This window comes from Manduca sexta, chromosome 16 (assembly GCF_014839805.1).
Source record: "Manduca sexta isolate Smith_Timp_Sample1 chromosome 16, JHU_Msex_v1.0, whole genome shotgun sequence".
Lineage (NCBI taxonomy): Eukaryota > Metazoa > Arthropoda > Insecta > Lepidoptera > Sphingidae > Manduca > Manduca sexta.
The window spans coordinates 5,833,331-5,847,076 of NC_051130.1; the positions used below are offsets into that span (position 1 = coordinate 5,833,331).

The 13,746-nt window shown below is 34.2% G+C and overlaps 1 protein-coding gene across 1 annotated transcript in view; it reads right to left on the reverse strand.

Annotated features, from left to right (window-relative positions):
* The window catches only part of LOC115444737 (Down syndrome cell adhesion molecule-like protein Dscam2), a 185,369-nt gene that overhangs the window by 28,343 nt on the left and 143,280 nt on the right, over nucleotides 1–13,746 (reverse strand). The window contains exons 8-12 of the mRNA XM_037439416.1: nucleotides 12,259–12,446; nucleotides 11,706–11,978; nucleotides 8,434–8,532; nucleotides 3,299–3,443; nucleotides 2,759–3,021 (exon numbers count right to left, since the gene is read on the reverse strand). Of these exons, the coding sequence (XP_037295313.1) occupies nucleotides 2,759–3,021; nucleotides 3,299–3,443; nucleotides 8,434–8,532; nucleotides 11,706–11,978; nucleotides 12,259–12,446 (968 nt within the window). The remainder of the gene's footprint in view (nucleotides 1–2,758; nucleotides 3,022–3,298; nucleotides 3,444–8,433; nucleotides 8,533–11,705; nucleotides 11,979–12,258; nucleotides 12,447–13,746) is intronic.

Consider the following 13,746-nt stretch of genomic DNA (forward strand, 5'->3'; position numbering starts at 1 on the left):
TTGTATGTATTCACTTAGGCATTTATTTGGTCGTTAGAAAAAAATAATAAATTTTTGTCGTGCCAATATTTTGAATCGTGTTTTACGCAGGGAAGAATCGAAAACAACAATTCATAAAACAATGCTAATCTTTTACTTACTAAAAATCCGTAATAATTTGCAACATTAACAAAAAATTTAAAGAACCTTCGCAATAACAAAAACTTAGCTATCAAAAGAATCTGTAACAGTAGATAAGTTTCTTTTAAAAAAAGTTAACGATGTGTTTCTTTCTTTTTCACTTATCCTAGTTTCTATAAGGACCTGTTGCTACGCGAAAAGATGAAGTAACTCGTAACTTCCCTCGGGATCCTTATTCAATATTTGACCAAGTGTCGTTTGTTTCATTGGAAACGTCCTACCCCACTTTTAGATATCGGACGTGCGGATCCTTTTCATTTAATGAAATGATAAATAGTTTTTTGCATGTTAAAGCATGTATCCAAAAATATATAAATACAAATATAAAAAGTAAGGATAATAGGATGTGGGTCACTGTTTTTTTCATTCTAGATATTCGTAAACATACAAAATAATGAATGTAAGTCAGCCACAGAAGTAGCTAAACTAATAAAAAATTTTAATCGCCTTCAAACTTTTGTTTTTTCTTCACTAAAACAAACTTGATAGGGTTTAGTTAATTTTATATAATGAAAAAAGAATATTTCGATTAATGTTAATGCATAGGAGCGTTTTGAAGTTTTTAATATATCCAGCTATTTTTGTGACTGACTGTAGAATGTCATATAACAGCAATGTTTCTTGAAATCACAAATATAAAACTGAACGTGAATATTGTGTATTGTAATTATGTTATTGATACCCCAGTTTTGGAAGTTGAGCTGTTATTTGAAAACAATTAATATTAACAAAAAAAAATATGAATATTGATAGACCCGTTCTTGACCTATTTTTCGAACATATAATATACATTTCCTAGAAGTTTAACTTTAAGTACTACTTTAGACCTAAATTTATTTATTTCGTTTCGCTGACAATATTGGACTTCGAAGAAAACAACTTTTAGGATTTTATTGCGGTTTATATTACAACTTTCTTCCGTCGTTTCGAAGACTTTGTAGCCATAGTACATATGCCATAAGCTCTGATCGTACCTTATTTATTTTGCCTTTTACATATTTATCAAAAACTATAACATTTTTGATAAAACATGAGCCTTGTGCCAGCTATCAAAGTAACATGTAAAGCGCATTACAATACCATGAAAATTAACATGCCTGGGATTGGGAGCATCGTAAAAATAGATGACCAGTTTCGATTATTGTCATTTGTTATGAATTAAAAACATAAATACAAATATTTATAGACGTGGTTTCAAAGACTATCGCAGGTCTCATACTAAATTTTACAAAGTATATATTACAAGACTGAGATCAGTCTCATAGGATCTGTCATTATGCCAAGAAAATTGCGTAGTACATCCATAAAGTAATATCTCGCCTCGAGGCGATCCTAAAAAGAAATTCAAATTGTTCCTAAGAATATTAGGTATTTTCTGTATACTTTATGTATCTCCAGCCAGAACAAGGTTTTTATTATTTATATACGCAAGAAAGAAAAGTTTATAGAATTGGAATGAAAGCAATTACATTAGGAATACTGGACAGCTGTTAGGTTCACGAAGATTTGAGTCGTTTAACTGTACGCATCCATTTATCTGTATGAACGTTTTTACAAACAACGAAAATGTTGCAACAAATCCCACCAACATATAACGAAGTCATTTGTAAAGGGCAATTTGTTAATATAGTTCCTTATTATGTATGTGAAATAAAATCGTGACTTCATAATAACAGCGATAAAAAAATAACCACATTCCCAATATTCGATTTTAACACGATATTTACATTAAGGTGAAAATAAAAAGATCCCGAAAAGCGTCACGACGCCAATCTAATTTCGGTATGTACGGACGAAAATTGTATAATTTTTTCCACAACAACGCTGATATTTTGCGGACTCAGCGCGCCTGGGTCCTGACACCTTTTCATTTACATGCTCGCAAGGGTGAGAGGATCGATAAACTGTCACTTACGACAAAATTACACCTCATCACATTTTTAAGGATCAAATAAGATTGGAAAGAATAATTTTAAATTTCATGAGGTATAAAAGCAAGTAATTTTGATAACAATAGGTAACTGACTTTGCCTTATAGATGACTATTTCAAATAAGTAAATAAAAGAATACATACGTGTTATTTAATATGTGCTATAATATAAAATCGACTTGAAACCAACCAGCGTATTTATTGTAATGTAGAATGTAATATATAACTGTTTTACAATACACATATAGTAAGTATTTCTATAAAGTATAGGTAAAGAGACAGGTATGAGCCGTAGTTCATAATACATTTCTGAATAACGTCCCCGGAGCTGCACTACGTTGTCATCTTCGATCTCGATATAAGCTGTTTATTACACGTCTTTGAAAACGCTCTTTTAATAAAAAACAAGCAATAATGGTTGTGCGGAAAAATTTACAGTACATTTCTGTAGACTGAGACAGCGAAGATGACGTTCTCAAATAGAGGTGTACATAAATATTTATTTACAAATGTAAGTAATATCAAAATTAAAAACTTAAACTAATAAGTATTATGTCTCAATTAGAAATGATATAACTTTTTCCTGATAGAATTAAGAATAGACAATCTTAGCTTCGCTGACAGCTACAATTCTCAGTACAACTCACCTCTTTCCCACGTGACCGTTTCAATAGGATAGCCAGCGACGGGACATTTGATCTGCAAGTCGCTGCCAGCCACTGCTGTCACTTTGGGCATCTCCCGTATGTAAGGCAGCCCGTACACGTTCACTCGGGCCGCGTGAAACGCCTTGCCCGCCGTGTTTGATGCTACGCACGTGAACTCGCCGCCATCTTGTTCCGTCACACGACTTATGTTAAGATGGCTGACCACGTCATCTTGAAGAGTTACGTGTTGTCCGACCACAAATCTGGTAATAAACAATTTAATTTTGTTTTATGTCAAAAATATATCTTTTAACCAGATTGGTAATCTAAAATACGACAACAGCAATTTGTAATACTGGAATACGTAAACATTGAAAATCGTTAGCCATCATAAAACAGTTATTCCTTTCTTTAAGTAAGGAAGTAGAGTTTTATTAATATGTTTTTCTTCAGAGGACAAAGAGAAATTGATAGTAGGAAACCGACTATAAAAGTATTTTTATGACATCTCTCTAATGTTAATGGTGTAGTAGTAATTACCTAGAGTTTGTGGGGATGGGAAAGCCGTCTAGTAGCCACGTGAACTGGGGCGGCGGGTGGCCCATGGCGACGCACTTGAGGGACACGCTGGGACCAGGTTGTAACGTCTGCTCGGAGAACCAATACACTAACTCCGGTTTTGATTCTGTGAAAAAAGAGTCTGATTATAATGAGCATAATAATATTACATAAAATATGGTAAAGCTATTTATTCTAAAGCCGGTGTTAACTTTTGAGATGGAACGGCAAGGTGGTATCGTTGTTTCTTGTGATGTGCAATGTACAGTAACCGCTTTTATGTTGTGTCTCGTGCAGATAGGGAGATTGCAGAAGTTATAAAAAATGATGCTCCTTCCAATCATCATAGCTTTCCTTAAAAATCCACAACGCAGCTAGAATTTCCCTGACACTATAAAAGTTCATAGAGACACATTCACGCTTTTTTTTATCCCCGACGATGTGGGCAGAGATAAAACTAGTTCACCCACTTATCGCAATGTGAATTCCGCTCCATGATGTGATAGTGGCCGAGCCTAACTATAAAACTCATACAAAGAATCCATTCGTTTTATATAATCTTAAAGCCACAAATTATCATCTGAATTTTAGAATCTGCGAAAAAACTATCTGCACTTAACTTGTTATAGAGGTTTTTCAATAATAAAGACAAATTATGCAACATAAATTACTCTTTTGATACTGTATAACATCATGATTGAGGCTTGTTACGTGACACACCTACATACAGTTAGCACCTTTTTTGGTTTTATAGTTTGCTCTCGGAAGTGGCCTTCTCTTATTCAAACACATCCTTCAAACTTGAGCAGACTAAAGCGAATTACTGACTTGACGCAAACGAATTTAATTTCATATAAAGTTTTCCAAAAGAATTCGAGATTTCCTCAGGAAAATGGATCCCTGAGATTAGCCTTTGTCTTTCATTACAATTCATGTTTAAGATATGTATGCCGCTTAGTACTTTTGATAGCAGGTTTATTGGGGCAAAATAAAATTCTTTAATCCATTCAATGTTTCGCAAAGAGGTCACAGCGAGTGCGACCGAGAGTAATCCTGCAATTACCATAGTTTCTGTTACGTCGTTAGGTGAAACAATTTGCATAATTTGTGTGCATAAAACGTTTTTATATAATCTGGTTTTAATGAAAGCAGCGAGAGAAGCGTAACGCTTGCTGGTTGCACTGCCGGTAGTAGCTACCAATCTTTTCATCTTTACAATTTTAATATTCACGTTATAAAAGACATTTCATTAATTTTTTTAGTTGTTGACTCGGTTGAATGTAATAGTATTGAAATGAAACATTTTTTTAAAGTTAGTATTAATTGTACTAAGAATTATACGCCTACGTAAAGTTTTGTAAAGAAGTTGTATCCACTTCTTAGAAAACTGACGAATTTGCTGAGGCGTAACAAGTGTTGCCGGCGCAAAATATATAATTTACGACAAATTAATATTTTAAATTTAATTTCAGGCCTGATGTAAGCTGTTACAAAGAACTACCCATGCATTATTATAGTTATTCAAATTGTAGACTTCACCGTCTCCATTGTTATATTTTGACGGTTTATTTATTAATTTAAATGGCGCTTTCACTTATACAATAAAGGGCTAAATAAGTAGTAAATTATAATTGAGCAAAGTAACCTACGCACAAATCATTGTTTACACCGCTAACAAAGAGGGTAGGACCGAAATTAAATTTATGAGTAGTGCGTCGGTAGGCTGTCGTATCCGGCGCGCGGCGTGCCGGTGAGACGATAATAACGCTCTATCCTCTCATTATAGTTCACACTAAATTGTTATTTTGCTATAATTGTGCGCTTTGTTTTTATTTTGTGTGATTTCGTGTAGCCGTCGCGTTGTCTGGTTTAATGAATGGACAATAAGGATGTCTATTAATATAGGAGTGGAAGCATTTGCTTATTTTTTTTTACATTATTTATTTTACGTTTTACTGTTGAAAATAACATCATTATATTATATAAGCCTGCGTAAGGGTAGGATTTGATTTTCTTTAACAACAAAGAAGAAAAGTCAAGTAAAAACAAGCAAGAAAAGTCACTGTATTTGCAATGTGCGATGATACTAATTTATTGTAGTAAATGTATAAAATATTTGGTACATCGGCTATTACAGAATGTAAGGTGTGATTATTATAAGGTATATATGTATTTGAAGTTTAAACTTAATAATAGCAATCGTGGATGCAATATCAACTAATATTAAATTATTTGCCAAGCTAGCTTTATTTGAACTTTATATTACACGAGAAAATTGTATTATATTTGAGATATAAAATTGAAGATCTCGTAAGATGTGATTACCAGCTGATTTTGTAAATGATAACTTAGTTTTGGTTTTATTACAAAACATAGTTCTATTATTTTCTCTGTTATCTATTAAATAAAAGCAGTTTTAATATATTTTTTTATAAAAGTCTTTCACCCACCCAATTTACTGTTTAATGTTTTATTTAATTTTATTTGTTTTATTTTTTATTTAATGTTTTCTTTCCATTTCACCAACATATACATCAAATAATGTTTCATATGAACATAGAAAACTAATGCTTTCAATAAAATACTTCACACTGAAAGTATATATCTGTATGTTATTACATTTGATTCTCCATTGAGGGTGCACAATGGTTGCTATTTCCCAAGCACTCGCATCCGTTCAATGCACTACGAGTAATAGCGTATAATAGCCGCGTGCAGTCGGCGGGTAGTGTATGTATGTTCGTCGTCTGCAAACTTGACATCTAGTCTACGTGATGTTAAAAGGAAATAATCTGAAGGCACGTGTACGTATGTATTTGAATAATGTTATTGTTGTAACTTTAGATGTGAAGTATCGTGACGGCTGGCTCTCTTTGAATTTGTAGTTTATGATACGAGTTTATATTTTGTTATGTTGCTTTTAGTGGATTATTTGTTTGTGTTTATAAAAGTATGAGACAGCCATGTATATTGTAAATGTGTTTGGTCGAACTGGATTTGTTTTAACTTTATTTCATTTTGAATTTATTGATGAAAAATTGAAAGCTAATGAATTGAGTGTAATTGTGATAAACTAGTCATTAACTAGACAAAAAATATGTTTTTTTACATTGTAGAACAATAATTCTTTTAATTATCGGAATAAACTTCTTTTGTTTATAAATTCTAATTGTTTATTTGAAAAAGTAAAAACATCAACGGCAAGAAGTCATTCCTCTCTGTCTCGACGGGTTTATTCTCTGGCGGGAACAAATGAGTCTTGTTAACAGAAGGTCAGCTACTTGTATAATTTATTGAGTGCGCTCGTCGCCACACACACTTCCGGACTCTACTATTCTAACACATTATTCTCTGCCCCTATTGCTTTCTGATATAATGTATTGTACGTTAGAGAATATAAAAGTGCATTGAAACTCAATACTTTACCGATAGTATTTTCAATAAGTGAGAATGGAGTAATAAAAAAAATCGTCAAAGAAATAAGTGGTCGGGTGTACGTCACGACCCTACTTATACTGAACCTCTGAAGAGCAGTAACACCAAATAGCGGGGAGCGAATTAATAATGAAACAAAGCGGCTTATATTTCATCTCCGTCTCGGGCAAAAGCGACCTTACGATCTGGGAGATAGGATCTTAATTGGGGAATTCGTGATTTAGTATTTAGTGCGGCAGGTTGATGCGCCCGCGGCAGGCGTGCCTGCGTCACTGAAGCTCTTTGTTTGAGCTGAAGAGCTGACTCTAATAGCTTGCAGCGGATCCGCGCTTAAAAATGGACTTTTAAATATTTTATGGAGAAGTCGGGCGAAGAACGAATAAAAAAGTTGCAAATTTACATACCACACATCGACTTGCGCTGCACAAATAGTGCCGTCACTGAGGCCCGTGTCTCGCGTCTACGAGTCATGCGTGCATTTTAATTATGACTTACGTACATATTGCACGGATGCTTTTACCTGACAATTGTTTGTAGTAAAGGTGAGGTATTATAATATCAAGTAATGGGTTTGGTAAAATATTATGTATACTTTGTATTAAACTTCCAGTTGAATTGTCGGCCATATTTTGTTAATATTATACTATCTGACCTTGCTTAGTACGTCAATGAAAAATAATGGTGTAGCAGTGTATGGATCATAGACATGATTGCAATATAAAACATTTGAACACTTGTTTTTGAATACCTTAATTGCCCTCTAGATTATCAATGGGTAGAGATTTCAATACGGTAATCGGTTCCCATACATTCCAATAAAACTTCCACAATATATATGTGCTTAAATGCAATTTAAATTGATACAAACATGGGTACATAAATATCGTATACAGGAAACAGTATTGACAATTATTGTCAGGAATTTCCGTCTCATATTAATATTTTGAATGTAATCAATACCAAAGACACGAATTCGTTTTTCTTCGCGATAAAAATGCGTGTCCGTAAATAATTCGGCAAAAAGCGGACCGCGCCGCCGTTGCTCACTGTCGAAACTTTGTTACATTTTGTTTATGATAAGGTTGGGAGCAGTTGTGTGACACCGGCCGTAAGTGGAAAAGTTATATAGGGCCGTTGTTTATCTCACAAATAGTTGTATTATTATTAATAATCCGAGTATACCTCCCGGTTCGAGTTGCTCTCAATTACATTGTAACTTAATAAGCGTTTAGACAGTAATTATGGAAGTTTACTAATATACTTGGATATTATATTGCGTCTGTAATCATTTAGGCAAGTTTATCTCGGTTTGGCTTCTTCGATAGGTCTTTGTGGGTAAATAACGGTTATTGTGTTTACAAAGGATGATAGTAGATTGTTTCTCGTTATTAAGCCTCTCGATAACTACTAACGTTTATTTATTGTAGTGTTAATCTTTCTTATGATGATTTCTTATATTTGCTTGATATTATGTGTTATAATTATGTCAATATTATGTCAGTACTACATTATGGATCTTCTTAAATTTAATCTTATAATCTCACAATGAAACTACAAAATAACTAAGTAAATTCTACATTTCGTCATTACCTCGTTTCTTTTATACAATAAAGAGTTATATTATAATTTTCACGTCTTGAAATTGTCATTCTAGCAGAGGTTTTAAAACTGAATAGACTCACCTCTAGTCCCTGTGAAGTTCCAGTCAGCATCATGTGTGTGCGTGCTTCGGGCGAAGGGTGCACGTCTGGAGCGGTTCCCCGTCGGCCGGCCCTCGGTCACTGCAAACAACCGCCTTTACACACCTGCCCGCAAGGGACGCAACTCAAAAACTACGCCTTAATCTATACTTATAATAAATCTGTAGAGAGGTCAATTTTGTACATGAAATATATTTCAAAAATAACTATCAGGGGGTGATTAGGGATCGATACTGATGCCAAAAATGCAATTAGTAAAATTTTTGTCTGTCTGTCTGTCTGTCTGTCTGTCTGTCTGTATAACCGTTATAGAAACAAAAACTACTCGACGGATTTTAACGAAACTTGGTACAATTATTTTTAATACTCCTGTGCTGGTTATAGTATACTTTTCATCACGCTACAATTAATAGGAGCAGAGCAGTGAAGGGAAATGTTGAGAAAACGGGAGAAGTTACTCCATTTTTTAAGCTTCCGTCGCGTGTGCAACCTTAATGGTTAAAGCTACATAGAAATCATGTATGACGGAAATGTTCTCCTTAAAATTATGTAAAAAATATCCCACGACAGCATATGTCTATCTTTTATGGTTGACTCACAATGACACGTGTAACTCCCGATAGCTTAGCAGTTCGAAGCATTCTCATTATATTTGTTTACTAATCTTAGGAAGTATCGGTCCAAACTGAAAAATTCTTTTTGCGTTGGATAGCCCTTTATTTGAGGATTGCTATAAGCTATATATCATCACGCTATACCCAATAGGAGCGGAGCAGCAATGGCTAATCTCTGGAACTACCGGTCCAAACTGAAAAATTCTTTTTGCGTTGGATAGCCCTTTGTTCGTGGAGTGCTCTAAGTTATATATCATCACGCTATGACCAATAGGAGCGGAGCAGTAATGGCTAATCTTAGGAACTACCAGTTTGAACTGAAAAATTTGTTTTGTGTTGGATAGCCCTTTATTTGTGGGGTGCTATAGGCTGTATATCATCACGCTATGACCAATAGGAGCGGAGCAGTAATGAAACATGTTACAAATACGGGGACAATTTATTCGTTTTGAGAGCTTCCGTTGCGTGCTCTAAAAAAATATATTATAAAACAAAGTCCCCCGCTGCATCCGTTTGCCTGAACGTCTTAAACTCAAAAACTACCCAACGTATTAAGATAAAATTTGGTATGGAGACAGTTTGAAACCCTAGGAAGAACATAGGCTTCCGGGAAACTACTACTTTTATAATGGAAAACTTTAGCCTGAAATACTTTATAACGCGGGCGGAGCCGCGAGCAAAAGCTAGTACTAGAATAAGAAGCAAAGTTGCCACGATCATCTACTTCCCGAAAGCAAACTCTGGCTCTACAAATCGTTTTTATACAAACACAGCAGCCCTCCACTGCATCTGATTGTAAGTAGAGTAACTAGAGTCTAGATACAATACCGATGATGAGACATCAGCCTCGCCAGTCAATATAATTATGGCAGCCTGTTCGAAATCGGATATATTCAGGCTGATCCCCGACCGTAATACATTTATACGAGGTACTAGAGCTATTAAGTTACAATATTATTCTGTAATTCAAGAAATGGGTCTTAGAATTGAATTATTGTAGGTAACATAGATTCTTGTATTCAAACCTCAATTGAACAAAGTGATTTACATGTAAGAAGTATATGCATGTTTATTTATTCACCGCTGAATGGATTTAGAAGATTTTGATACACGTAAGAAAAGTTATGAAATTATAAAAATACTTTTTATTTGAAATAAATAATCAGAGGGACTTTGTTACTGGGAAAATAGTTTCTTATAGACGGGAGTCGCGAATAAAAGCTAGTAATTAATAAATAACTTCAGTCATTTAAAAACATCTCATACAATATTCATAGAATGAGTTACTTCACTATGAAGTGGCTAAGTCTAGACGTGCGATCTAGAATAATATTATTTTAGGTTAAAATAACAATATTGTTTGCTAAATGCTTGATAATTATGCTATTAGTGAAAAAAATATGTTGTAAAATATTGCGAACAGTTTTGGTTGAAAATTTTATGTCACGTACAATATTTACTGACATAATAAAATTTCTGGTTTTTATATTTTATAAAGTTTGGATACCGAGTGAAATTTATGCACGAGTTTTATAAAGCTATCTACTTAATATTATATAGTTTTGTGTTCAGAGAACAAAAGTGATGCCGTTCGCATTATTGTAATGATTTATTGTGTACTTTTAATAACAGAAACGAAACGTAACTTCTGACTTGTCGAATGTGGATATTGCAATTTTGTTTGATACAGTCATAGAAAGGTGAGTCACCTTACGGTTTAGGAAAGCTGACTATTGCACCTGGTGGTATATGAGTAGCGTAGTGATAGTGTCCATTCACGGGAGACGATTATTCCTTGACAGTAGATACACCAGCGACCACATAATTTACTGGAGTTAAAGAGAAATATTGCAAATGTTTGGGGAATATTTTTCATTCGTGTTTTTCAAAGGCCGCCCGGAGTGATAACTCGAGACTCTTGGGTATAAATCAAAAAGTTCCACTCGTTTGATGAGAAAAACTTATCCAATCAATTTGTTTAATTACGATTTTACGAGTTTCTGTAATTCAGTACTTTTTTAATATACCAAGACTACGGCACTTGGTCGAAGTAAATTTCGTTAATAAATTAAGTAGTGTAATTTAAAGCGATACGAAGGGCAGAATGTTGCTTATCAGGTTTTTTAAGCCAGTTGTGACAAACTTAAATTATTTATTTGCCCTAACTACGCTTGTTACATAGTGATGTATTATCGTCTTAGCTCCTTATTGACTGACATCACTATGTCGAATTGATATTATGTTGAGTAGTTCTTGTACCGGCTACTGTCACTTTTCAGTTCAGTTCACGTCCAGATGGCCTCAGCTTAGTATATAGTGGTTTTAATAGTCGCAATAAATAAATAAATATATTTGTCAAGAGGCCCGTGTCATTATTAAAGTCAAGCTATCACAAAATAATATAACCCCGTATACAAATCAGTAGCGACGAGTCCTTATAATCCGATTCCTACCGGCTTCTATTTCGTAATTGATGTAAAATCTAATTATTATTAGAACGATTTGCAGACCGCATTTATAAATATTAGCACCTATATTTTCTAGTGTCGGGTTCTTTTTCGGAAAATGTTACCCTTCGCCACTGAACATATTAATGGAATGGGAAATGACAGAATTTATAGATTACTACACCATACTCACGATCCGCTGAATACTCTGAAATTCCATAAGCTTGATCTCTCGAGTTACTGCCAAAGCACTGATAGATCCCTTGGTCTTCTTTCTGAGAATTTTTGATATGTAACCTTAGGCCGTTTTCTGATATTTTGATTCTATCGTTTGGACTCAAATCTTTGCCATTGTGTACCCAATACACGAGCTCTATCGGATGTCCCGTTACTTTACATTCAAAACTCAGGTCGGAGTTTATTTTTGATCGTTGAATCTCGGGTTTTATTCGGACGGATATTGGCTCTGTAACAAACGTTTATACGTACAGGTTTTGAATTCACTCAATTGTCTAGTAAAATGATATCAAGTTTCTTCGGTAGATATAATGCATTTTGGAATTTTATCCGATTAAGTTTTTAACGTTATTTGAATACTGTCTTTATCATTAGCGGACAGTCTTACACTATTTATAATAAGGGTGAAAAAGGAATTTATTGTACTTCATATTTAACTCATTCGTCCCAATATACCAAGGACAAAGTTCATAACCCACTTTAAGACTAAGCCATAAAGTCTATTTTACCTGTAACACTAATAGTGAAGTGCACAGACTCGCTACCGACGGTGTTGTTGAGCCAACACACGTATCTGCCGGCGTCTTCGCGGCGTAGTTTCTCTATGTGGAGCAGCCCGCCGCCGAGCAGCCGCGCGCGTTGCCACTGCGTCGTCTCCTCGATCGGAGTCAGTTGCTCGTGGTGCTCGCGAAACCACCTGACATATGTGAATACTTCTTAATCATAAGGCGGTGCCTCCGGCAAAACGGCGCGCTAACCGTATTTTTAGAAGCTATTTGTTCGAAATTCGAAATATTTAAATAGAAAAAATAATTAAACATCATATTTCCACCACGTTATCTATTTTCATTGCGGAATTTTCCGCAATGAAAAAGCCACTAAAAGTGATGTTTCCGTTGATCTTCTTCTAAAGTACACATAACTTTAATTTGCGACCAATACTTTTAAATTGCCAATTTTAATAAGGAATATTTTGGCAGTTTAAATAATATTTATTCTCTAAAGAAATCTTTGCATATTCCCACCCGTCACTCATGCGCTGTTAATGTACAGAGCGAACGTTCAAGGCCATTTGCTTGGGGAAGGGCCGCAATAATATTATAAAATAGGTATTCCTCCCGAATGTCCCCATGTGAAAGACCCAAGAGGTACTTTTTCTGTAAGAAAAATAATCTCTAAGTAGATCGAGTGATGAATGAATTTGGATGGGTTTTGGTATACAGCTAGTCCATGTTATTTACCAACATTCAGATTGTGTTATGTGCCAGAAAGTACATATCGGGACCTTTATCCGGAAAAAGGGATTTCACACGAGGGGTGCTACGAACGACATCTACTTTTATTATAAAATGCCACTTAAATTATGTTGTGTATAAAAGATTTTCGTCTCCGTATAATTTAAAAGTTGATATGTTTTTTTTTATTCAGACAAGCATCTTGGAGCTTGATAATGAAAAAAATAATAATTTATGAAGATTATATTATTATTTAAAGTTATTGTACAAAATATGTTGGAAAATTCATCCACAAATACTTGTAAAGTAAAACGAATTAACGGACTTTAAACAAAATTGTGTGTTGGTAATGATACAAAATTCTAATTAATGCTTAGTATTCTGCTTCCTTTCCAGAAAGATACCGAAGTTTCGAGAAGTTAACGAGCAATGTAAACACATTTGTGCGAACGGAGATTACATTTGTGAGTTATGAATTGATACTACGTTACGTAGCAACAATTACAGCAATTTGCAATTATTGGTAAATTTCGAAATGATTACCTGTTTGATTAACTGTTTGATAATTCTGTTATAGACGAATTGAAATTATGTTTACCTTGGAAACGAGTCAATTTTGTATATAGTATGGTAATATCATCCAATGTTAATAGCAATACAGTTTTGTTATAACATTACGACTTTAAGGGAAATAAAAATCACATATACAACACATACACAAAACAGCCTCAAATAATAATAGATATATGCAGAAAGCTGACA